General features: G+C 40.9%; 1 protein-coding gene across 1 annotated transcript in view; it reads left to right on the top strand.

Moving 5' to 3' along the window:
* The window catches only part of LOC133423829 (proton myo-inositol cotransporter), a 139,018-nt gene that overhangs the window by 21,828 nt on the left and 90,456 nt on the right, over positions 1–26,734 (top strand). Inside the window, exons 2-3 of the mRNA XM_061714138.1 lie at positions 5,623–5,782; positions 8,236–8,444. Of these exons, the coding sequence (XP_061570122.1) occupies positions 5,623–5,782; positions 8,236–8,444 (369 nt within the window). The remainder of the gene's footprint in view (positions 1–5,622; positions 5,783–8,235; positions 8,445–26,734) is intronic.

Below are 26,734 nucleotides of genomic sequence, written 5' to 3'. Positions count from 1 at the left end.
AAAAGATGATGTCACTGATCACTTCAAAGCAAATAAACATAAGATGACAGTGAAGCTCGACTCCAGAGACTCTGAGCCAGAAAAACTTAATTTTATTTGATCAATAAACCGAAGCAAAACTGTTGGGCATTTAACCTTTTTACAGTCTGGTAATCCAGGAATGTATTAGCTTTAAAGGGCTCGAACATATTCTCCCTGTCAGCACCAGCTGTAGATGTGAGATGGAGATGATCCATCATACACTAAACGTATCAGCATCAGCGGTACTGTCTCACGAGGCTTGGACGGAGACATGCCCGTGAGTCACTGCTGAAATATTGTTGATATACCAGAGACCGAGGAGGCAAAAAACAGTGGAGAAAAGAAGGAGGACGAAGGGATTTGGCTGCGGGAGATGAATACAGATACAGGCATTAATTTTCCAGAGTGCAGAAAAGCAGTGTGAGATCCCTAACTCCTTTTCAGTAGTGTAGAATTTCATAAAAGATATACTTATTGTGTTTCCCCTGCCATGACCACTTCTCATCCATGTGTGAATCTGCTTTCTTACAGACATTCATGTCTTTATAGCATCCACAGAATGAATGACTGGTTGAATGAATGGTTCATGAATCTCAAACTATGACCTTTAGAGCTCTGAAGAAGATTTTTCACCTGTTGTGACATCTTATAGTACCACCCATCTACTTTTAGTTATTCAGCATTGAAATGCCCTGAATTGTGTTTCACACAACAAACAAACTGGGATGGTACATTCTTAAAAGGGCTCAATGACCTTTTTATATTGTCTGCTGCCATGCTGGATCTTTATCTTGAGCAGTCAGTGAGAATGCTGAAATGTGTGCACATTTAATGGTAATAAATCATATGTGCAGACACACATATTCACTATTGGTCTATCAAATAGATATGAGATGTCCCTATCCATCCGTTATACTCGGTGCACACGTAAGGAGGGTCATTTATTTTTTTATTTTTAGATAAATCTGCTGGGAGACATAAAGCCAATTCCTGCTCAATTAATATTGTATATCTTGTTGAGTCAATCAACACCTCTCTGACTCAGAGGGACCTCTGTGTCAGTCACATCAGTCGATGGGTTTGAAAGGAACAGGTGTCGGAGCAAATATCCAATCAGTCATCACGCTGCTCTGCTGCCAAAATCAATAATATGAGACAGGGTGGACGTCAGCGTCCGGGCACGTGCCACGGTGACATTCACTGCAAGTTGAAGAGTTTATACAGACGTGGCTCAGTAATTCACAGGTAAATGTTTGTCAGTTCTTGAGCTGCTGCTCAATAACATTGAACTAACATTGTTATGAGCACGGATGACATCTGCACTTATTTACAGTACGCTGATGGAAGTTACACACTTCCATCAGCGTACGTTACCTTGCATTGTCCCCATCGACGTACTTATCAATAAAGAGGAAATATATATGTCTGAGATAACAACAAAATACCAAAACTTTAATTATATTAAGAGTTTTGCTTTCAGCAGCAGCTTTAAAACTACCTCTAGTCTGTATGGTCTTCAACATTGATTTGTTCAGTTAAAGCTTGCAGAAGACGAGAACATTTCTGATGAATTTCCAGAAACTTTGGAGAAACTTTCAATGGGATGTTAAGCTGTGAATTTACTGACACGTTCCAATTTAAACTTTCCATGGAAATTAATTGGAATTTATCATTTACAAACATGAATACAAGTATTTCTTTTGTCATCAGAGGGCATACATGGAAATCCATACAAATATAAGACCATTACATTTTTGACTTCTTCTTTTTTGAGTAAAACTGTAATGAATTTTCTCACTGAGAAGCATAAAAGAAAGGACGTTGAATAAAATATTCTTCATGGTCCTCCTCACAAAAATGACAAGAATTCACTTTCAGATTAAAGTGTTTTCTGTATTCACACATCAGATGCCGTAGGCGATTGTAAAATAAGAGGAAAAGCAATAATGCAGTCCAATGCAAAGATATATAGCTAATGTCAGGGAGATGCAGGTGTGGGACCGAAGTTCACGAAACTTAGAGGTAGCAGTAGCAAATAATTTTATTTTAATAAAAACTGAAGAATGAAATGCCACAGCAGAATATCCTAAGGATCTGTCAGCTCAGGTATTGAAACCCAGGGAGCAACAAGGAGTCGGAGAGAATATTAAAGAATACGGCAAAATAAATGCTGAAAGGAATTAAAAAGGACCAGCAGGGAAAGGAAAGAGCGTCAGGAACTGAACCCCACCCCAAAAAAAATGATGAAGACGTCTCCCGGATGGTTTTCTGAAGAGCAGAACAAGGATGTCTGGAAGTCAAAACAACCCACTTTAGCTCAGTTACCAGAAGTTAGCTGTTTTAGCTTGACTGTCTTAGCTCATGCTAATCTACAATGTTTCATTTATTCTGATCCAATATGATCAAACATTCTCTTTTCAGATGTTGTGACTGAAATGATATCTGAAATTACTTAGAGCTGAAATGAAATGAGGACTTGGGGAGTTAAAATGTCAACAAAATGGTGTTAGCTTACGTTTAGCTTGTCTGCTTTACTGTCCAGCGAGCTAATGCAAAATAAAAACAAATAAAAACTAATTGTATTTTTTACAATGCACACCAGCACAACAAACTACAAGAACAATGGACAACAAAGATAGTTATGAAATACTTATAATTAGCTCTATAGCAGCATATCTACAGTGAAGGTATGTTTGAGACGAACTATTGAAGTTGAAGAAACATTTAGACTCAATTCTGTATGTTTAATGTATCTTTATCTAAGCATATGCTAAATGGACTACATTTGAAAGGCATTTTTCTAGTCTTTTGGACTACCCAGAAGGCTTTTATACTAGTCCCCAATTAACACTCACATTCATACACTTTAGTAGTCTACACAGATTTTCTTTTACTTAGTTTCTTTTTAGTTTCGTTATTATTCCTTTTATTTAATTTTTTTAGGCTTTGCAGTGCTTTTTATTCCATCATTAAAGAAATCTCAGACCAATTAACCTACTGGGAGAAAGTTCAATGTCAACTCAAGCACACTTCAACAAGTGAGCATCAAGGCCAGGAATCAAACCAGTGACCCTCTAATTGGCAGATGACTTCTCCGCCTCCTTATCCACCGCCGCCAGAGGCCTCAAATCTCTTTGTTGGAACCAGTCAGTTAATTAAAATAACATGATTTGTATATTTTCTTTAAAAAAAAAAGAAAGAAGAAAAAGAACATACATCAAATATTTAACAAAATATTTAATAATTTATTTATTAATTACATAATTATTTTTTTAAAAGCTCAAGAAATATTCAGTATAAAAGCACTTTCGAGAGTAGGCTATGGATTTATTAAATAATTGGCAATCCAATTTAATCACGTATCTCCCTATTAATACCTGATGATGATGCCTTACTACCATTTATATGACTCTCCTGATCCTCCACAGGTGGCGGGTCACAAATACAGAACACTAAAACCATAGATGACCTCCCGCTGCAGGAAAACTGCATATGTGAGGAGAGTTTCAGTTGTTTTCTTTTTCTTCACAGTAAAATGATCATTTTCTCTACTGAAGCTTTCATTTCTACGTCCTTGTTGAAGCCAAGGTGAAAGGCTGGGTTTTTCTAGTTTCTGCCTTTCAGTAGGATCTTCCTGACGCACATGAATGGGTTTCTAATATGGTCGGTCTGAGCAGAAAGGCCTCGTGCCAAAGAGCATTTGATTAGATTTCGGCAGTGATTTCAATCTCGGATATCCGCCATGAGACGATAATCCTTTTTAGTCATAACGAAGATAAAGACTCGGATCCCGGTCCTCGGGCTACGCTCGTGAAGTCGAGGAACCGCGTGGAATATGAGACTGAATTGGTGTAACGGTTGAGTGTTTCCCAGTCGGCATTGGGGCCTTTTCTCTGATCACGCTGAGCACTGTGAGGAAACTTGACCACAGGATATCGAACAGTGACTTTCTCACTCAATTGACTCCATGTTTTAATGCTCTGCACTGAAGTGCTTTGTAACTGAGCTTTGAACTATAAATGACGGTGGTTTCTCTTCTGAAAAAGAGGAAGAAAGACCATCCTCCCCTCTCTCTCTTGGCTATCGATTCGTCTTCCCAGAGCCGCCACAGCGTGGTGCACGCATGGAGACAGCGCGGCTGGTTCCCCAGCAAGTGGTCTCCACAGCAACGGGCAGCCACGTAGTCATGGTGGCGGTTTAGGGCAGGGTGTTGGCAGGAGGGAGAGGAGGGCGTATAGAAGGCAGCGGCGGACTATTAATAGAGCCTATCTGGAGCCAGCTGCAGAGAGCGTCGGCCACGTTGCTCCTCGGCATCGCCGGCACACAGGCTGCTCTGTGTTGATGCGAGTACACAAGTCTGCATGCGGCTCGGCGTATCGGTGTGTATTCAGCGTGTCTGGGACTGGCTGTTTTTCCAGATCAGAGCAGCACATGAGATGAACTGTTGGTTTCTCGGGTTTCCCCGCGCAGCCACGCTTGTTTAGTCTTGTCAAATAAGGTCAAAGTTCTACTAAACAAGTAATTTGCAATTTAAAACACTATTCATGAGTCTGTTTCAAATAATCCGCAGATGCACTGGCAAAAGTCAAATGTCAGCCAATCTAGTAAGATGTGACAGGAGTTTCATCACACATATTTATCACAAGCCAACACAACACTGGTGTGTATAATGTATGTGTGTGTTTTTATGATTTTGCTTTTAGTTTACTTTGAATAATTGTGGATTTTGTGTCATTGGTCATACATAAATATGTGTTCATATCTATCTGAAAAACCATGAAACTGCCATTATATATTATAAGTTTGTGTATAAAGCCGGGGGGAGCATAGCAATACTAGTATTTTGTGATTAATAGCAAACAATGCTGTTTTTATAGCCTTGTAAAGATAAGTTGAAGCACATAAATAATAGCCTGTGTGAACAACAACAGTAATAAAAGTATTAACACAGTAATAACACAACAACAACAATTAATCTCAATCTTTGGTTGTGTAGCTGCAGTGATTCAAAACTGATGTTGGAATTAAGTTATGGAATTCATTAAATTATGATTTAAAGGGCTGTATAAACATATTTCAGTTTAAAAATAAATTTAAAGAGAAAAAAATAGCAATGTATGGATGAAATTGTCTAAATATATAATATATGCGTATGGAGACAGACAGTTTATCTTTTATTTTCTTGTTTTTCTTTTCTTGTGATATTAACTAAGTAATTGTGCAGACCATCTGTTATTATTGTTCAATTTTGTTTTGAGGGAGGGGCAGGTATAATAAGATTTTCTTCTTCCTGCTCCTTTCTGGTTATGGAATATGCTTTTGATTGTGTTGTCATTTTACTTGTTTGTTTCTTTTCTTTGCATATTTCCATGATCGTAATAAATAAAAATGAAATGAAATGAAATGAGATGTGTTGCTCGCTAACCTGAGGTTTAATGTTTAATCTGATATTAAACCCCCATGGTAAGGATGTCATGTGGTTCCCAAACCTTTTCCTGGTGGACCCCCCTTTGGTTTATAAGAGGGCCCCCCTTCCTTCTGACAAATTGATCCCATTACTAACCGCGCCTCCCTCTAACGGCGGCTTCTCCCTCTCTGCAGGTATTGCCTCCATGACGGTGCCCGTGTACATCGCCGAGGCCTCTCCGCCCCACCTCAGGGGTCAGCTAGTGACCGTTAACACGCTCTTCATCACCGGCGGACAGCTGACCGCCAGCCTCGTCGATGGCGCCTTCAGCTATCTGCAGCATGACGGATGGAGGTCAGACAACCAGACGCAGGTTTAACACCTGCTGCTCTCAAAACAGATAACAGCAAGCAGCTCTGTGCTGAATGTGACACGCTTTATCAGCCACAACATATCAACCTCAGACAGGTCCAGGTGATAAGATTGACCGTCTCATTAAAATTGTGCAGGGAAACACTGGGGTCAGAGCTGCTGGAGCAGCACGAGGAGGACCCACCCTGTATGAGGAAGGGCGTTTAGTGTTTGTTATCATGAGTGCATGTGTGGGTAAGGACAGCCACATAAAAGCCTTTTCAAAGGCTGCCAGGATCCCCATCTCCCTTTGCTCGTCATATAGCTAGAAACCTTTTCTTTGGCTTCTTATCTCAAATGATGCCAGATTCAAAATGCCACCACATGCACAATGCCAACCTCAACATTAACTGTGTTGTGCATTAAAAAGATACCAGGCTCCTCTCTTCATGAACTTCTGCTCTTTTCATCGTCTGCTTGTTTTTCTGTCTACGTCTGCATCCCTTCGTGCCGTCATACTGGACACAAGTTTCCAGCCTCCAGAGCGGTTGAATATTGAGATTCCAGAGAAGAAACGTTCTTTTCTCTCTTGAAAGGATTTGCTTTAGCAGCACTTCTGATGTCCGCGCCAGAGATTGTTCACAAAGTCCTCGGTTGGTGTGATTCATACATGATAATGGCTCTTTGGAGACTCTTATTGAGTTTAGAGAATGAATTATTCTGACTGACGTAGATGCCTGTGCAGGAGATGAAAACCAATACAAAGCTAGTTGTTTACATCAATCTTCCATCATAACAGTGTTCTTTTCACTCATTCAATGTGCTTTTAGCCTGTAATGTTTGCATTCCTGGCACGTTCATCAGTGATCTGTTTAGTATTTTTATCAGAGTGTGTTGTCAATACTAATACTAATATAAGTGTATCATTGGCTTTGTTTGGCTAATGTTATTCAGTTGTGATATTGGAAAACGACACTGTCATTTCAGTGAGTCTTCAGCTCTGTGTATTGTAACATTTACTTTAAAGGGGTCACACAGTCTGGGGACAAAAGAGACAACACTGCAGAGAACAGAGAAATATGTTCTTTTCTCGACGTGACCAGAACAAGAACAAACGTCATTCTGGCCAGGAAATGTGATACTTATTGAGAAACTCAAGTGCACTTCAGATTTCTGACCAATCACATTGCAGTTGTCAGACACCACAAGAGAAGAAAGGTTGTGCCATGTGGACCTCATTTGGACTCCTCTCGTGTGCTATTCTCCACGTCATACACGTGAAATAATGCAAATGAACCTCTGAATATTTGTGGTAATCCTAAGCTGACGCTCTGGAGCCGACACAATGATATCTGGGAGTTTGTGATTTCATTAGAGGCACACCTCGCTGAAGTAGAAATTATTTTAACCGTGATCTCCATGCAAATTAACCTGTTATATGTTAAAGATAAATTCTAAATACATGCTTGAATAGCTTTTAAGAGTAGGGGTGGGTATTGGGAGGGACCTCACGATACGATACGCATCATGATACTTGAGCCACGATACGATACACATTGCGATATCCCGATTATGCGATATCCCGATTATTATATTCTACATAGTTCACCGAAAAATTTAAAAATGCATTACACATCTTAAAATCCAAGTTGTATATATGTACATCAGATGATAGTGATGGATCTTAAAATCCGAGTTGCATGTTCATCAGATTATAGTGACAATTCATGGGACAAACTGAGTCAAAACAATGTTTTATTATAACTATACAAGCTAAAGTTACAACATATTTGTATATATTTTTTTATCATATTATTTACATCATATGAAATTAACATTAAATTTAGTATGAGGTTGCTTTAATTATGTGGCAAATGATAATAAACACAAGAAAGATGGGTACTAAAACCAAGGACAGGCACAGTGATCAGTCAGTATAGATATAAATCCATAAATAAATAAACCTCTGTGCATTATTTTTCATTTTTTAAGGACAGGCAATTGTGTTATATAAAAAATAAATTATAAAATGAAATAAAACGTGAAATAAAACCGGAGCTGAGTGCAGGGCCCTCCCAGGGTTGGTAGAGAGTGGCAATGCCCAGGACTGTCACTTAGGTAGGAGCACTGGGTGATATAATGGGAAAAAAATCGGGGATAAAAAATATTTAAAAAAAAAATGAATAAATATATATATATATATATATATATATATATATATATATCAAAACAAAAAAATAAAAAAAAAATCGATATTCAAATTTTGAATATCGATATTGAATCGGCTGGAAAAGTATCGCGATATATTGCCATATCGATATTTTTGCCCACCCCTATTTAAGAGGGCTTTAATTTTGATGAACTCAACCATCTGACACATCTGACAGTATCTTGAGAACCTTCCAGATTAAAACATCTGTCTCGCTCCACGTGTTCCTCCCCCCCTCCACCTCCAGGTACATGTTGGGTCTCTCAGTGCTTCCCGCTGTGCTCCAGTTCCTGGGGTTCCTCTTCCTGCCGGAGAGCCCTCGCTGGTTGATCCAGCACGGGCTGACCCAGAAGGCCCGGCGCGTGCTCAGCCAGATCCGAGGCAACCAGAACATCGACGAGGAGTACGACAGCATCAAAAACAGCATCGAGGAAGAGGAGAAGGACAGCGGAGGAGGTGAGGGCTGCAGAAAGAAATGACTCTGTTCTGTTCTGTAGATGTAGATCAGTGGTCTTCAGCCCTGGTCCTCAAGAACTGCTGTCCTGCATGTTTTAGACGTTTCCCTGCTTCAGCACACCCTCATACAAATGACTGTCATTAACAGACTTGTGCAGACCTTGATGACAAGCTGATAACGATCACTAATTAGAATCAGAGAGACGTCTCAAACATGAAGGACAGCAGATCTGGGGGACCAGGGCTGAAAACCACTCATTTAAATGAACAGTTTTAATCAGAAGAAACCTCTGTGACAGCTTCATTGTTGCATCTTAATGAACATAAAAGTGATTTCAGTTAAGACTGAATTATTGAATGAAAACCATTATTTGGAAAAGTAATTACTGAAATCAGATATATTGGATGGCTTTGCTTGCAAAGTAATGATAATAGTAGTATTCAGACTATTAACATTTTAAGTTAAAGGTAGGGTAAGGGATTTCTGGGTGACGTTACATCTGCTGATATTTGAAAAAAAACATCAACAAAACATAGAGAGCTGTCTCAGTGTTGTCTCCGCTCACCGCTTTCAGTGCTTCCAGAGAAAACGCTCCCCATCTCAGGCACGAATCCTCCCCCAGTGATTGACCGGAGCAGTGTTTGTTATGGTTTGAGGGGCTGCTGTTTTTAGTTTACAGGGACAGGACTTTGAGTTTAGATGTTTATTTTGTTGGGGTTTTTTTTTTTTACAATGAACTCACAAAATGGGCAGCCAGCAGATGATGAGAACATAGTAGAGTGTTGTTGCTTAGAAATCACACAAAGCAGTGAGGGAGGACAGTCTCAAACAAAGAACACAGCACATTTAATCACTGTTGTGTTAAATGATTCTCATTAGCATCTAATCGTATTTCCAAAAATATATCACCGTCTTAATTATTGAAGTAGCCGGTCTGACTGCTGGATACATGGATGATGCCACAGTGACACTCACTAGCATCCCTGCCTGATCTATGCCCTGGCACTGCTGCAGGATGAATGGGAACACTGTTCAGTGGTTGTTTTCTGCTCTGTCTTAATTTTTTATGTTAGAAAAATGCTTTACATAGATGACGGCAGCTAAATATGGATGATTATAGGAAGGTTAATAAGCCAGAAGCACACATTTCCTCATGGGCAGTGATATATAGTGGAGCAATTGAAGATTTGTGAGCACGCAGCTTTTTTTTTTCATTGTCCATCTTTGTTTGCACAAACATTTCTAATATGATCTTTATGGACTGGTTTATGGATGAGGCCTCAGACTGCCAACTGCTGAAAACTTTTGCCACATCATGACACAGAATAAATATGTCAGAGGAACTGGAACTACGTCATGGTTGGTGACCTGTCCTCTCTCATGCGGAGTCCCACAAGGATGTATTCTTGGCCCTATCCTCTTCTCATTGAATATGTTACCACTTGGGTCAAATATAGCCAGGGATAATCTTTCTTTTCACTGTTGTGCTGATGATTTACAAATCTATCTGCCAGTGAAGCCAAATGGTGCACCATGTTCTTTGTCCAGATGTATTACTGAAGTTAAGCACTGGTTGGCCCATTTTTTTTTTCATTTAAATGACAAAAAAACGGAATGTGTTGTGTTTGCGGATACTGTGACTCCTTAACTTCAAAGATCAGTTCAACCGTCAGAAATCTGGTAGTGACCTTTGACAGTCATCTGAAGTTTGACAAACAAATCAACAATGTGGTGGGGACAAGTTTTTTCCAGTTTCGTCTCTTGGCCAAAGTTGAAATGTTTCAAAGTTGACATGTCCTGGAGAAGGTCCAGGACATGTCCTTGCTTTAATTAGCTCACGGTTAGGCTATTGCAACGCACTTTATGTAGGAGTCTCCCAGTCTTCTCTCAATCGCCTTCAACTTGTGCAAAATGCTGCTGTCGTCTTTTAACCAACACTACCAGACGTGTGCACATCACTCCTGTCCTTAACTCCATTCATCGGCTTCCCGTCCTTTATAGAAGTGATTTTAAACTTTTGATGTTTGTTTTTAAAGCTGTTAATGTCATTGCACCCTTGTATTTCAACTAATCAACTTTTGCTAAAAGTCTTGAGGTCAAAATATAAACACTGGGGTGACCGAGGCTTTTCCGTTGCCCCCAGGGTCTGGATTAAGCTCCCCGCCGAGATGCGGCTTATTTCTGACCTCAGCATTTTTAAATCTAGGCTAAAAACCCACCTATTTAAGATGGCTTTTAACACCCAGCAGTGTGATGAAACTTTTATCTTATTAGATTTTGTTGATTTTTATTGTTTTTATTGTTTTATTGTTTTTGATTGTTCTTATTTATTCTCCTTTCTTTTTATCTATTACTTGCTGAAAAGCACCTTGGTGCCCCAAAAGGCTGTTGTAAAGTGCTATATAAATAAAGTACATTACATCACATATTGACACAACAATCCGTTCAACAGAAACCGGTCTCTCCAGTTTTAAAGCTCTTGCAGTGTTGTCAAAAAAAGAAGTGATGCAACTCAGGGGTAAGCATAACGGTGCCTCAGACATTTCAAATCTCATATCCAGTCATCATATGATGCCTTTGAACTATTTTCTGTCAAGAACAGAATTGAATTACTTGCAAATTGTTTCCTTTGAATTGTATTCATGTTATACACATAATCCAGACATGTTTGACAATGCAATTATTAAACCCAGCTAAAAGAGTAAAAAAAATCAGTCATACTTAAATCAGTGTACAAGGTAGCAGCCGCAATAATTCACATCCACTATAACCTCTCTTTCACGAGATTTGCCTCTTCATAAATTGGTCTCCCACCTTTTTGCGATCCAGTTGGTACAGAAAATTGTGAAACTGGATGGAGCTATATACAGTAAATGAAGAAGCTTTAACACCTCACATCGAACCAAGTTAAAACCCTCAACTTTGAAGGCATCAGCTGCTTTCTTAGCGACATTGATGTCCTCTTCACTGAGGGTTATTAAGCTGGTTTGTGATGAAATCCTTACTCCTAAAAGAACAACATGTCATTCACTGTCTTAGCTGTATTCCCCTGAGACCTATTGTTACGGTGCTGACCTGTCAATCATTCCATTACATTACACTCATGGGTTCACACTTTTATCCACAGTGACAAGTGAGAACCTTATTCCAACTTGTTGTGTTTTAATAACATTTTGAAAAAAAAAGAAGTGCATAACCTTCACTATCTTGCCCAAGGACACTTAAACATGAGAGTGTCGTAGTTGGGAACAGAAACCTGTCAAAGGAGGGCCAGTATTCCTACCAAGCTGAGCTCTCAGGAAGCTCCTGATCTGCACTCACAGGCTACTTTAGTACACTTGTTCAACTGCTCATTGATGCCAAAATCTAATCAACCAATCGCATGACAAGGGCTCAGTGTCTTTAGGAATGGTGAAGACACTCTGCTAAAGTTCAAACGTGACATAAGACTAGGGAAGAAAACACGTCTTTGAAGGTGGCATAGTTGTTGGTACCAGATGGACTGGTCTCTGTGTTTCAAAAACTGCAGATCTGCTAGTATTTTGACATTATCCCATCTATAAAGTTTACAGAGGATGGCCAAAAAGGAGAAAATATCCAGTTGACATCAGTTTTCTGGGTGAATATACCAATTGATCTCAGAGGTCAGAAGAGAATGGCCAGAATTTTCAAGAAGCAGGTGCTCTACAGCAGCAAAGTACTTCAGGTCTCCCTCCCTGTTAGTTTAGATCAGGAGATTTAGGCTGCAATTCACACAGGATGACCAACTTTGGACAATAGAGGGAAGGAAACGTGTTGGCTGGTTTAATGAAGCTCAAGATTCAGAATGTAAGGTCAGAAATGGCCGTAAATGTCATAAGAATGTGGGTCCCTCCTGTCTTGATAGTGGAAGCATCGTGGTGTGGGAATATAATGATCTTCTGCTGGCCACCTCAGGGACGATAAGACACCATATCAAACCGATTTCTTGGACGTGACATTGAGGTTCCTTTACTTAAAGGGGACCTATTATGGCATCTAATACCTATTTTAAACAGGCCTTGAATGTCTTAAAAACAAGCTTTTGATTGTTTTTGCTAAATGAATTAGAAATTCAGCCTCTGAGCCATGTCTTTATCATCCCATTCTCTAACCTCATTATCTATGCAGGATTCTGAGTGGGCGGGGCTATGATAATGAGGCTCTGTGCTGATTGGTTGCCTGAATGACGCGATACACCGCTACGAAAAAATGGCAGAAGCTCCGGCCGGCGGAGTTAGTTGTGGGCGTGGTTTCACGCATCGGAGGCCAACCTGTGTAAATCGAAGGATCTGAACGGCTCGTAGATCCACATCACACTGGACGGCTCATCCGGGCGGCTGTACAGACACTGCAGAATTTAGTTCCTCCTTCTATGAGTTGGCAGGCTGAGGGGAGACCACTTTATATATATTAAAGCAAGAAAAAACTTGTTTTTCATAATAGGTCCTCTTTAAAATCTCAGGACTCTTTTTATATGACTTGAACTTTATTTGCTTTTTCCGTGAAATAACATACAAAACCCACCCTGACACTCTTCCTCTCCCCCACACCCTACCTCTGTCATGACTCTCATCTGCACTCTATGCGTTACATTAACGCTCAGCTCGCACTTTGGAAACTTGCACTGTGATCACCTGCACATTGTTGGACTGCTCTCTCATTCAACTCACTGAATCACTTTACAATGCGCATATACTATATATATTATTTAGAAAAATCTGTTGCACCAACTATGATAGAACAAATTCCTTGTATGTCCAGTAACATACTTGGCAATAAACCTTTTTTCTGATTTCGGATTTCTGTGTGTAGACTGATGACATGTGTACAATTATATATGAAAACAAACTATTATATATGAAAACAAAAATAAATAAGAAGAGTAATAAAAAAAAGATGCCAACAAAACACCTTTTTAACACCTTGGAGCCTTTTTTTAAATAAATCACGTTTGTTTGGAGATCCTGCCACCTCTGTCTCCTGTATCCAGGTCCTACATCCTCACTTGTGACACTATTGTTTTGGTACTTCCACATGCAGGAGAGTCTTTTAAGCCGCTTTTGCACTAGTATCGCTTCTCCTCGGTTCTACCCACCACGGCCCCATTTTGCGCTTTCGCACTAGGGCTGAGGCGGGTAAAGCCGCTCCAAGTCGATACTTTTTTCTGTAACCATTTCAGCCAGGTTCTATAGCGGGCTGAGCAGGGACTATTTCTGAGGTCACCACCTCCTCGCCACCGATTGGTCGGGGGCGGGGCCGTCATCACCCTCCTCGCCACTGATTGGTCGGGGGGCGGGGCCGTCAAACGTTTGAATCAGGAAGCGGGAGTCAGCGCGAGGCGACTCGCGGCTCGCGGCGATTTTATTATACAGCACAAACGTCTGTTTGGTGATCTAACTCTGAGGTGCAGATGTTCATAAACCTGGTGGCTGAGGAGAGAATTAAAAAAGGGATGTAGACGGGCTGTTTTACTCTCAGCCGCTCGCGGCTCCAGCTGATTTCTGATCAGCGCCGACATGAACAAAGCGGTTGCGCAATCGAGTACGTCAGCTTCACCCCAACCCCCCCACTTCTCCCCTGGCAGTGGAAAAACACACGTGTGGAGCCGTGTAAAGCCGCGCGGAGCCGAGCCGGGCTGAAGTGAGACTAGTGCAAAAGTGCCATTAGTCTTACCTTATGTAATCTAGAAGGTGTCCAGTATACTCTGTTTAACATCTTAAACTGGACCAATCTTGTCTGTAATTCTTGTGATAATCATTTGTTTTTAAGTATTCCATCCCACTCCTGAGAATGAAAGACCTACGTCTACCTCCCATGCCCTTATAAGAGACAGTGACTACGTTTACATGCAGTCAAAATTCGGGTTATTGCTAATATTCCGGTTACTGAAACATTTGGAATATTCCGTTTACATGGTAATTAATCATTTGGGATATCTTGATCAAACCAGCGACGTGCGGAGAACATCATGACGCAATTACCGTCATTTCCGCTTCTTCTTCCTGTATCCAAATTCAAAACAAATGCTGCTTCGCGCAACTTTTCGCTCACCTTCTTGTAAATCTCGCTATCCCGGTACTTTCTACCGTCTACAAATGCAGAAGCAACAACACACATTCAATATTGCAGCTTTTTATTAATGTTGCGCACATATTATATCATTTTTCCAAAATACCTGGCATTGTATTTGTACACGTGTCATTAAAGTCCTCCTTTCTGTTCAACAGTCTGTATGACAGTCTTTCAAAAGCTGCTAGCTGACTGAGAGAGGTGGAGCCGCTGGTGGAAAGTTGGAGTAGCTGAGGCTTTCCACTCTCACCAAGAGTCTCCTCCCCAGCATAACAGTCTGAACCCACTGTGCAAGAGAAGATCATTTAAAACAGAGGGGTCCCAAGTACATTAAGTCTATTGGTAAAAGAGATGACCAACTATTTCCTCTATCTGTCACAGTTTTTGAGTTTGTTTTGTTCCTGTTTCATTTTGAAAGCCCGTGTCCTTGTGTTTCAGTTTTGTCTTGATGTCCCTTGTTCCCATCTGCCCTGATTGTTTGCACCTGTGTCTCATTAAGTCCTATGTGTATATCTTGTCTTGTCCTTCCCTTCCTCCCTGCTGGTCTGTACCGTTTCCCCCTGACTGTTTTCCACGTAATGTTTCTTCGCCATAATCACTGTTTTGTCCTGTCTGCTTCATGCCATGGTTTATATTTTGTTCATGTACTCCATCCTCGTTCTGTCTAGTTTGGGCTTTTGTTTTGGATCCTGGTCAGGAGCCTTTTTAGTTTAAATAAATCACGTTTGTTTGGAGATCCTGCCGCCTGTGTCTCCAGTATCCAGGTCCTACATCCTCAAGTTGTGCCACTATTGTTTTGGTACTTCCACATGCAGGAGAGTCTGTTAGTCTTACCTTATGCAATCTAGAAGGTGTCCAGTATACTCTGTTTAACATCTTAAACTGGACCAATCTTGTCTGTAATTCTTGTGATAATCATTTGTTTTTAAGTATTCCATCCCACTCCTTGTGAGAATGAAAGACCTACGTCTACCTCCCATGCCCTTATAAGAGACAGTGTATTAGAGTCACTGGCTGACAGAAGCATTTTAATAATAGATTGATGCTTCATGTCCACGTTCCTGGACATTTTTAAATTTTCTCTAAGATGTGACAGTTCAAGGGGGGTACTGTATGAGAGCCAAATATTTTCACTACCAGATGTTACAAGTGTTTCCAAAAGTCTTGCTGGAGTAAATTAAAATCCAAACTTAAAAAAAAAATAAAATAAATTATATGTGGTAAAATGGTAAAATATCGGCCAGCCTGACTGTCTTGACCTGCCCACATGATGTCAACAAGACTCCTCATGTTGTCAGAAGAAGATCTTGAAGGAATGAATCCAACCTGGTCTGGATGAATAAGAGACCTTTTGACTCGGTCTAACCGATTAGCAAAGATTTTTCTGTCATGAGAGGTTAAATTTATTCATCTGGAGCTTTTACACTCAGAGGGGTCTTTATTTTTTTCAGAATGATCCATTATGAACCAACAAGAACCATCAGGTTGTCAGGGTCACGCGTACTTTCAGCTCTTTATGCTCCTCACCTGTGAAACAAACTCCCAGAATTGATCAGGGCTGCCTAAACTCTTATTTGCTTTAAGTCAAAGTTGAAAACCTTTTTATTTACTGCTGCATTTCAGTAATCCACCATAAAGCAATAAAACCTTTGTTTCTTACATCTCATTTGTTTGATTATTTCTAACTTATGGCTCTCAGTCTTTAATTTCTGTTTTTAAACTTTTTCATTTTTTAAAGCATTTTAAAAATCTTATTATGGGTTAGCACTTTGAATTGTCTTGTACATGAAATGTTCTATAAACTTGCTTTGCCTTGCATTGCCTCACGGTGACTTTGTAAAACTTCACTTATAAAAGAGGGTAGGACATTTCCTTTCACAAAAGATTGATTCCAAATTTAGAAGTAAAGGTGCCAATTCTTCAGGAAATGACTTATATGACAGACTTCCATCATTACCTCTGATGGCTGAGATGGCGCTCATCGCTTCCTTTTGATTGACATATCTTGCCAGGAGCCTTCGTGATTTATCTCATTCTTCAAAGAGCTTGTATCTTGTACGAAATAGACGGAATTCTTCTTTTTGTGATACTAGTCTATTATATTCTTGATGATTTCAATCTATTGTTTGAGGTTCTGGAGCTTTGTAATTCTTTCTCTCTTCTGTAAAAGACACGTACTGGATGATGTGAACTCTCAAAAAGGCCTTTAGCGCCTCCTACTCCAGAAGAAGACATACAGTAGTTCTACCTCCCTTGAGGTGAGGTGGGTACATTAGTTTGTATGTATATGTCAATTTGTGACCTGAGAGACTCTTTAAAAGATTCATATAGAGCTCTGACAGTAACATTAAGAGTCAGAATGTTGAGAGACTGGGCAAAATGTCTCCAGATTCAGATGAAGCCAATTCATTTTCAGCATCTGCATCGTTCAGTCGTGTTGACTTGGAACTAAATCTCTGAGGCTTATTTCCAGCATCTTGCTGAATCTGTGTTACAAACAGTTGATTCTATTGGAAGGATAAAAAGGGGGTCCAACCTGGTACTACCAAAGTGTACCTAATCATTTCAGTAAAAACCTTGACGCATGTGACTTTTTGTTCAACAGTGAACGTATTTAACACCCACATTGTTAGGAGAATCATTCTGTATCAGCTTCACTGAACTGACTATCGAGGGAATCATCGTCTAAAAATGTCATACATCACTGCTGATTCAAGAGATCTTTGGTAGAAATGTTGCTGAAGGGAAAGTGGAGGGGATTTAATACAAATTGGTACAAATATTTTCCATCTTGACGATCAATTATTGTGCGAGCTGATGTTTGATCAGCCACACAGATCCAGACGCTGAATACAAGGCAGATTATGTAGACATTATTGATGTGGGTTGTCAGGGCAGCAGTCGATTGAGCTTTATTTGCTCATGTTGTGGCAAAACCGGCTGTGTGTGTTACATTTGATTTTGCAGATCTTTATCCAGTCTTTTTTTAGACAGTTTTTATATCAGCTTAAAAAGCACTCTGTCAAAACATATAAACAAGATTATTGAATGCACTACACAAATAAATGTTCATATGTGCAGACAACATATTGTGTCACAAATTAAATGCGGCATCTTTTTTTAAGTGACTTTGATCAAAAGATGTGACTCATACACAAAGATGAAGAAAAACATTTAAAAAAAAGCCTTAATTATTCGGTTCACTTAATTGCTGAGGAAAATACAAGTCAGTGAGCAGAAAATGTACACAAGTTTCCAGAATCAAGAGTTAATTCGAAGGCAGAATTAACCATCAATCGGGGGCAAACCGGTTCAAGTGGAAGCCCCGCTGTATTCAGAGAACGTGTTTGTGAAAGTACATAAAGGCATGGACATAAAAGACTTCTAGGCACCTCAGAGGAAGAGTTGTGGATGCTCGTCAAGCTGGATAAAGGATAGAGGACCACCTCTGGAAAGTGTAGATTTCACCTGTCGACGGATCGTGCAGGAATGGGGGAAGCATGGTCCACCGTTGTCAACCAACCAACAAACTGAGATCACAAAGAAACTAAGAGTAACTTCAAAGCAAATAACTGCCTTTTTCCATATTTGATCAGTTAATTAGTTGACAATATTGGTAGACATGACAGGGATGTGGGGAGAATGTCATGGAGGTGGAGGGTAAACTGATTTTTGTTCAAAAACAACATAGTTTAAGCTCAAACTAGAACTTTTTAATTGAAAACAGAAGAAATAAGCTTGGAAAAAGCAGAGCAATTCTTTCCAGCACACTGGGTAGTATCCCCTCAGTGACGTAGGGTGGTTTTAGTATCATAGATCAGAACGTTTTGGCCCTGCCCCCTTTAGTTACTTTTGCTAACATTGACAGTTTTTAGTGGCGACTGCCTGTCTGACAATTTCTTCCCTAAATGTTTCAGACAAACTTTCACAAATGGAACACTTTTCATTGAGGAGGATTCAAACTTCCTTAAATGTGCCGGGGATATGTACAAAAACTTAAAATAGATACAGTTGTTTAGGTAAAATTTGAGGCGAGGGTTTCTGCAGATGGGTTAAAGCAACAGAAGCCTCATGTTACTGTTGTCCTGACTGCAGATGACAACAACCACCATCAGCATTGCTCATGTAACACAGGGTGTGATTAAATTAATGTACTTTTAACTAGTTCCACTTGGAAAGTCGAAACTTCAGATATACTGGGCTACAGCTTTTCACATCCAGTGCTAAACAGGAAACAGTAGGTCCAAAGTTATAACAGTTTAAAACTTAAGATAAGATAAGATAAGATATCCTTTATTTTCTCCCTCTGTGGGGAAACTTATTTTGTTGTCAGCAGTACACTTAGCACACAGATGTAGGGGAGGGGTAAAAAGACTTAAAAGTCAGAAATAAAAAAAATATATAAAAAAGACAAAAAGATACGTATAAAAATATGTATAACCACAGGATATGAACAGTATATACAGTTAAGAAACAGTGCAGAAAAGCAGGTGGAGTGCTGTGAGGTAGACTGGCAGATTGACAGATATTGCACATCTTATATTATTGCACATCTTATATTATTGCACATCTTATTGTCCACTGGCTACTGAGAGTAATACTAACATTTACCATCAACTACAGATCTGAAGGTGTGATACTGCTAGTGATGTAGGACTAGATTTAAAGTTATAACTTTGTGTCTGGTGCTCTCTAGCCCTGAGGTAAACTCACAACGCTGGTGGCGATAACTATCTAGCGTTACCTGGATAAATGATCCAAGGCGAAGGCTGTGCAGCTCCATAATGATTCAGTTGGCCTCAGGTTGATAGCTTAATCCAAAGTATTCAATCACCTCTGTTTTGTTTGGATTTAGGAAATGAAATAAAATCCATTGCCATTTCTCTCAGAATACCTGGATTAATATAATATTACCAGTACCAGAGACACGTGTTTTAAAACATCTAGCATAAGCAACATATGAGAGTTGAGGATCTTCCAGTGTTGCTGAAAGATGCAGATGTCTGAGCTCTGGTTCCTGTGCAACTGATACTCAACAGCCACTGGCTCATCTGCTTTTGGCGGGTCTTACTGATAGGTCAGTTAATACCTGTGATTCGTAAAGGAAGTAATAAGGACATTTGACCCTAAACTAAACTAGGCCGTTCACCAACAACACCGTGGCAGCATTAACATGGACAGCAGGGGGGTATTCCAAGAAGGAGGTTTAGTGGCTAAACTGGGTATGTTAACCCAGGGTAAATGGTAAACCTGGGATTTCCGTTCCAAAATGGTCAGGTTAAGTAGCAGGTTTTGTTCAGGTTTTGTTCAGATAACCGAGTTATGTTCGGGGTTTTAAGCGCAAGTTCAGGAGGGCTGCTGCAACTTGTTACACATAGAAGCCCAAATCCGTGCAATTCACCGTGAGAGGGTTATAGACCACGATATGACATTTTATCTTTCCCCGATGAGTATTTGCGAGAGCGCTACCGTTTTTCAGCAGAATCCCTGATTTATTTGAGTAACCTTCTCCATCCATACACTGTAAACCCTAATAAGTTCACAGAACTAAAAAAAAATGTGTAACTGATTACCCAAAAATATTAAAATATTTTTAAATGTTTTAAGTTTATATAAAATAAAAATTACACTTACAGTTGCCTTAAATTATCTTAATATTATCTTTAAAAAAAGTAATATTCCACAATTTATAGTCTGTGGGAAATACACTCAAAATTAATTCTAAAATCAAATACTGATGCCAGCCCACTACACATATAATCAGCTAATAATGTTAGAAAAAATGAAAGCGACACCACTGTTACAATTCAACCATTTTTAACGTTTAACGTTTGCAATGTATACAATGTATACATTGCAAACGTTGCACATCGTGGGTCTGCCCTCTCTTCACTGCAAACAATGTGCATCGCTCTCCGTTTTTTTGGATCTGGGAGTTTCTGTACAGTATTGGAGATGCTGAACATATCGGGAAAGCAACTGTCTGTCGGTCGGTGCGTAAAGTGTGCCTTGCGCTAAAGCGCTTCATGCACAACTTTATTCGTTTTCCTGGCCACAAACCTACCAACTGGCAGGTCAGCATCGCTTAGGTTTCTCAAATATGCACAGAAATCATTGCTGGTGAGATTACATTTAATGAGCATTGGCTATATATTGCAGGCTTTCCAAACGTTATTGGATGCATCGATGGGACGCATGTGCCAATTACAGCACCATCCCAAAATGAGGCTGACTTTGTTAACAGGGGGTATCCAAGAAGGAGGTTGAACAAACACTGAGTCTCATCTTGAGGTTACTTGAACCCATGACGACCAAACCCGCTCAGTTGGTTCCAACACACCGGTTATGAATGAACTCAACTAACCCAGAGTTGGGTAACCCAGATTTGTGCGAGTCCCCGGTGAATCTATAAAGACATCATCTATCGAGGGTTGAAAATGGAGCAGCAAGTGCTCCACCACACCAATTCATCTGCCAAAGCACGTGATATGGCTTGGCAGAGAATTACTGATTGCGTCAATGCGTAAGTTTAGGCCATTATGTGAATTTAATATTAAATGAATGAAGCAAACAATGGGCAAATAAATTGAAAAAATAAAAAAAAGTGAAAACTCCGTCAACTGTATTTTATTAATTGAAATGATTAAGACAGATTTTATCACGCACTCTGTGACCATCTGCCATGTCAACCTGCTGCTGAAAGGGAGGAGCCGGTACCGGAGGAGCGGCTCCATGCAACAAATCTATCCCAGCCCTGTCTGGGCAGACCCTCAGCCTGCGCAAGCACTGAAACCTCTCCTTGAGAATCCCAAAAGTCATCTTTATTTTGACCCGGGTTCTCCTGTGAGTCACGTTGAAGCGCGTTTGCGCTCCAGCATCTGGATCGGGGTACGGGGTAATGAGCGTGGGGAGGCGCGGATATCCTCTAACCCCCAGGAGATATCCATAAAATTCTCCTGCAATTGCACATATAACATAAAGTTAGACACATGAATATTTGCAAAACTGATCAATATAATATTAGTAATATAAAGCACTCTGTAGACATTTGATGCTCAAATTTGATTCCCTACATCCTGGCATCATGCACAGAGCCTGGCCATCTCGCCTCCACGCTTGATATTAGATTTGCAGCATCGCATCATCTGGCAATTGAAATACGTTCAAACATCAATAAGAGAGCGCTCAAAAATAAAAGCAGTTTACGGTTCCATTATACCTACTTGGACATTGATGCTGTGGAAACCTTTCCTGTTAACAAAGTCAGCCTCATTTTGGGATGGTGCTGTAATTGGCACATGCGTCCCATCGATGCATCCAATAACGTTTGGAAAGCCTGCAATATAACTAATGCTCATTAAATGTAATCTCACCAGCAAAGATTTCTGTGCATATTTGAGAAACCTAAGCGATGCTGACCTGCCAGTTGGTGGAACTCTTAATGACCCTCGTAGGTTTGTTGCCAGGAAAACTATTAAAGTTGTGCATGAAGCGCTTTAGCGCAAGGCACACTTTACGCACCGACCGACAGACAGTAGCTTTACCGATATGTTCAGCGACTCCAATACTGTACAGGAAACTCCCAAAAAATGACGCAAAACAACAGAGAGCGTTTGCAGTGAAGAGAGGGCAGACCCACGATGGGTAACGTTTCCAATGTATACAACATTGCAAACGTTAGACGTTAAAAATGGTTGAATTGTAATAGTGGTGTCGCTTTCATTTTTTCTAACATTATTAGCTGATTATATGTATAGCGGGCTGGCATCAGTATTTGATTTTAGAATGAATTTTGAGTGTATGTCTTACAGACTACGAGCTGAGGAATATTGAACATTTTGAGTGTATTTCTCCCAAACTATAATATGTGGAATATTACTTTTTTAAAGATAATATTAAGATAATTTAAGGCAACTGTAAGTGTAATTTTTATTTTATATAAACTTAAAACATTTAAAAATATTTTAATATTTTTGGGTAATCAGTTACAATTTTTTTTGAGTTCTGTGAACTTATTAGGGTTTACAGTGTATGGATGGAGAAGGTTACTCAAATAAATCAGGGATTCTGCTGAAAAACGGTAGCGCTCTCGCAAATACTCATCGGGGAAAGATAAAATGTCATATCGTGGTCTTATAACCCTCTCACGGTGAATTGAATGGACAACTTGGGCTTCTATGTGTAACAAGTTGCAGCAGCCCTCCTGAACTTGCGCTTAAATACCCGAACATAACTGGGTTATCTGAACAAAACCTGAACAAAACCGGCCTAAAACCTACCCCTACCAGGTTTGGTTCAGAGCCCATGTTACCATGGTGACTTACTTAACCTGACGATTTTGGAACGGAAATCCCATGCAGGTTTACCATTTACCCTGGGTTAACATACCCAGTTTAGCCAGTAAACCTACTTCTAGGAATACCCCCCAGGAAAGGTTTCCACGGCATGTGCAAGTAGGTATAATGGAACCGTAAGCTGCTTTTATTTTTAATGATGTTTGAAAACATATTTTTTCAATTGCCAGATGATATGCAATGCTGCAAATCTAACAGGCGAGATGGCCAGGCTCTGTGCATGATGCCAGGATAGGGAATCAAATTTGAGCATCAAATGTCTACAGAGTGCGTTATATTACTAATATTATATTGATCAGTTTTGCAAATATTCATGTGTCTAACTTTATGTTATATGTGCAATTGCAGGAGAATTTTATGGATATCTCCTGGGGGTTAGAGGATATCCGCGCCTCCCCACGCTCATTACCCCGTACCCCGATCCAGATGCTGGAGCGCAAACGCGCTTCAACGTGACTCACAGGAGAACCCGGGTCAAAATAGAGATGACTTTTGGGATTCTCAAGGAGAGGTTTCAGTGCTTGCGCAGGCTGAGGGTCTGCCCAGACAGGGCTGGGATAGATTTGTTGCATGGAGCCGCTCCTCCGGTACCGGCTCCTCCCTTTCAGCAGCAGGTTGACATGGCAGATGGTCACAGAGCGCGTGATCAAATCTGTCTTAATCATTTCAATTAATAAAATACAGTTGACGGAGTTTTCACTTTTTTTATTTTTTTCAATTCATTTGCCCATTGTTTGCTTCATTCATTTAATATTAAATTCACATAATGGCCTAGACTTACGCATTGACGCGATCAGTAATTCTCTGCCAAGCCATATCACGTGCTTTGGCAGATGAATTGGTGTGGTGGAGCACTTGCTGCTCCATTTTTCAACCCTCGATAGATGATGTCTTTATAGAGTCACCGGGAACTCGCACAACTCTGGGTTACCCAACTCTGGGTTAGTTGAGTTCATTCATAACCGGTGTGTTGGAACCAACTGAGCGGGTTTAGTCGTCATGGGTTCAACTAACCTCAAGATGAGACTTTAACTCAGTGTTTGTTAAACCTGCTTCTTGGAATACCCCCCAGTGCTCTAATTACTCACCTTTATTCTAAATAACACAGCATTTCCAATTAAAGCGGCACACTGGAACTTATAAGATCTTTGGCTCAGAGGGACCAATTAGACGTTTAGAAGTTTAATGTAAGCAATGCCTAGATGATGATGTTACATCTGTCATCGGAAACGAATATTAACAAAACATGAGATCTAGCTCCATCGTTGTTGTTGTTGTAAGGACGACAGACCATGAGAGCTGTATGACACATTCTAAGCAATAATCAGGCATCACTTCAAATTAAATTGAAAGTGATATTTTAACCCTTGCGAGGCACTAAGGCTCGGGTCGAAATGATCCAAGCCAGAGCGAAGGCCCACAGTTTCTCAGAGGGCTTGATAGAGGTGAAGAAAACCTCCTTGTTTTCCCTTTTAGTGGTCTGCAGAGTTCCTTTCAGACTATTTTCATATTCCAGGTTTCCATTTTAAAAGTTAACGTTTGATCAACGAACATCTCTCACTGAACGTCCGTATACCTCAAATCTTCTGCTGGAACCTTTTTATCTTCTTACACTGATTGACTCAAACCACAAAGATCATTGTATGTTTTTGATATTTTGACAAAAAAATGACTCTAAAGCAAAGGTTTATTTTATTTATTCATTTTTAGTTTTGGTCTTCTTCTTCTTTCGTGTGAGGCAGCTAGGCAATGTCGCTCAGCCGCTGCAGCCAACTCTCTGTGTCGGGACTCAGGTCATTCAGGTCAAGGTCATTGGGTGGGGGGAAGGTGGGGCACTCGTGGATGATGTGGTGGGCGGTCTGTTCCTCGGCTCCGCATGGGCAGGCTGCTGATGGACGCAGGCCCCAGCGGTGCATGGTGGCGTTGAAACGGCCCACACCCGTCCGGTTTAGTGTTGTCCAGTCCTTGCGAGGAAGGTCAGCGCCCGGTGGTAAATTCGTGTTTGGGTTGACTGAGAGTTGAGGGGGTCGGGGGGTCTCCTGCCAGCTGGTTCTCCATACTTCAAGTGTGTTGAAGGGGGATCCACCAGAAATTGCTGGGTGGCGGGAGAACGGGCGCCGGGAAGGTAGACGCTGGCGACCAGAGTCTTGGGAGTCTGCCACGAGTTTGTGCAGGAGATGTGTTGGATCCTGCGAGGCCTTACTCACAAGTCTGTGTGTGTGGTTTTCCCTGCGTAGAGCGGCTGGTGCGATGCCAGATAGTACCGGGAGGAACTCCGTTGGGGTGGGTTTCAAGCAGCCGGTGACAATCCTCATGGTCTCGTTGAGGGTGGTGTCAAGTTTCTTGGCATGCGCACTGCGACTCCATGCAGGGGAGGCGTATTCTGCCGCGCTGTATACCAGGGCAAGGGCGCCGGTTCTTAAGGTAGAGGCACTTGCTCCCCAAGACGACCCTGCTAGTCGGCGTAGGAGGTTGTTCCTGGAGGAGACTTTGGCACGCAACGGTTCAAGATGTTGTTTGTACGTTAGCTGCCTGTCCAGTTTCACTCCGAGGTATGTGGGGGTTGGGTTGTGCGGCAGGGGTGACCCATTGACGTTAACTGTGAGTTGGCGGCGGGCCTCCGTGGTGTTGAGATGGAAGGCTGTGGAGGATGTTTTTGCGACACTCAGCTTCAGTCTCCACGTTTTCAGGTACCCTGCTATTTGTGACATGTCTGAGGTTAGGGTCTCCTCTACTGTTGTCCAGTTACTGTCGGAGTGTAGGAGGGCCAGGTCGTCCGCGTATCCGTACTGCCTTGATGTTGTGTAGGGCAGATCGCTGATGTATAAGTTGAAGAGCAGTGGGGCCAGTACTGATCCTTGGGGGACTCCGTTTTTGAGGCGCCGAGGGCGGCTGGACTGACCATTGACCATTTAGTTTTGGTCTTGCTTTGGTTGCAGTTTATAGTTTACACCACTAGATGTCACTACATCCTACAGTAAACAAAGATTTTTAAGGCAGTACAGAGTTTATTACGATAGCATAAAGAGAGTGTGGAAACAAATTTCAGAAACCTCCGTACATGCATCGACTATAATAAGATCCGCAATATTTTTTCCTTATTTAGTGTTTCTAAAGGTCTGGATGCTTCACTGGTTTCTCTATAATGAGTTTATATTGAGAGTCTTAAAATGAGTTATATTTCATGATTGAGATAATATATTTCATAAGTAATGGAGGAAAACATTGAAGAAATTCAACTTTTAATTTACAAGCTGATTGAGATGGAAAAAGAGACGTCTGAGGAAAGTAGAACAGGGGCTGAAGGAGGGAAGAGAGGAAATTAGATTCATCCTGCAACACATCAACCTTGACAGCAAAGATTATGTCTGTGGAAGGCATGGCATCCACGGGTCCCCGGGGGTCACCAGGGGCTGCAGCGAAGAGCAGACTCTTATCACACACAAGCTCACAAATAATCACACATCGTCGTGGAAACACAGGTACCGTCCATGGAGTGTCCCTCTTGTGGGACTCAGTGTGAATCCAGTAGTTTCATTTTCATTTCAGTCTCTGTTCTCTGTCGTCGGAGCTGAGCAGTCATCATCAGTGGCTGTTTACCAGCAGAAACGCAGCGGGAAGCCACCTCTCAAAGCCTGCTTGTTATTTTGCAGCTGGTGCTTCACACTTGACTCAATCTGGAAACGACAGTCGTGGACCAGTTTATCTGCTTTTATGAATGTTGTTCTTTTGCTCAAGTGTCTCTCGTTTTTGGCTTGGTTGATATTAGTCTGCAAGACAATCTGACAACATTTCAGTGGATAGTGATGGGGCTGGACTGGTAGCACAACTGTGGCAAATCACCT

The sequence above is a fragment of the Cololabis saira genome, chromosome 23, assembly GCF_033807715.1.
Source record: "Cololabis saira isolate AMF1-May2022 chromosome 23, fColSai1.1, whole genome shotgun sequence".
NCBI classification, from domain to species: domain Eukaryota; kingdom Metazoa; phylum Chordata; class Actinopteri; order Beloniformes; family Belonidae; genus Cololabis; species Cololabis saira.
Note: the sequence above shows the minus strand (reverse complement) of the source record. Positions and strands in the feature narration are given on the sequence as shown.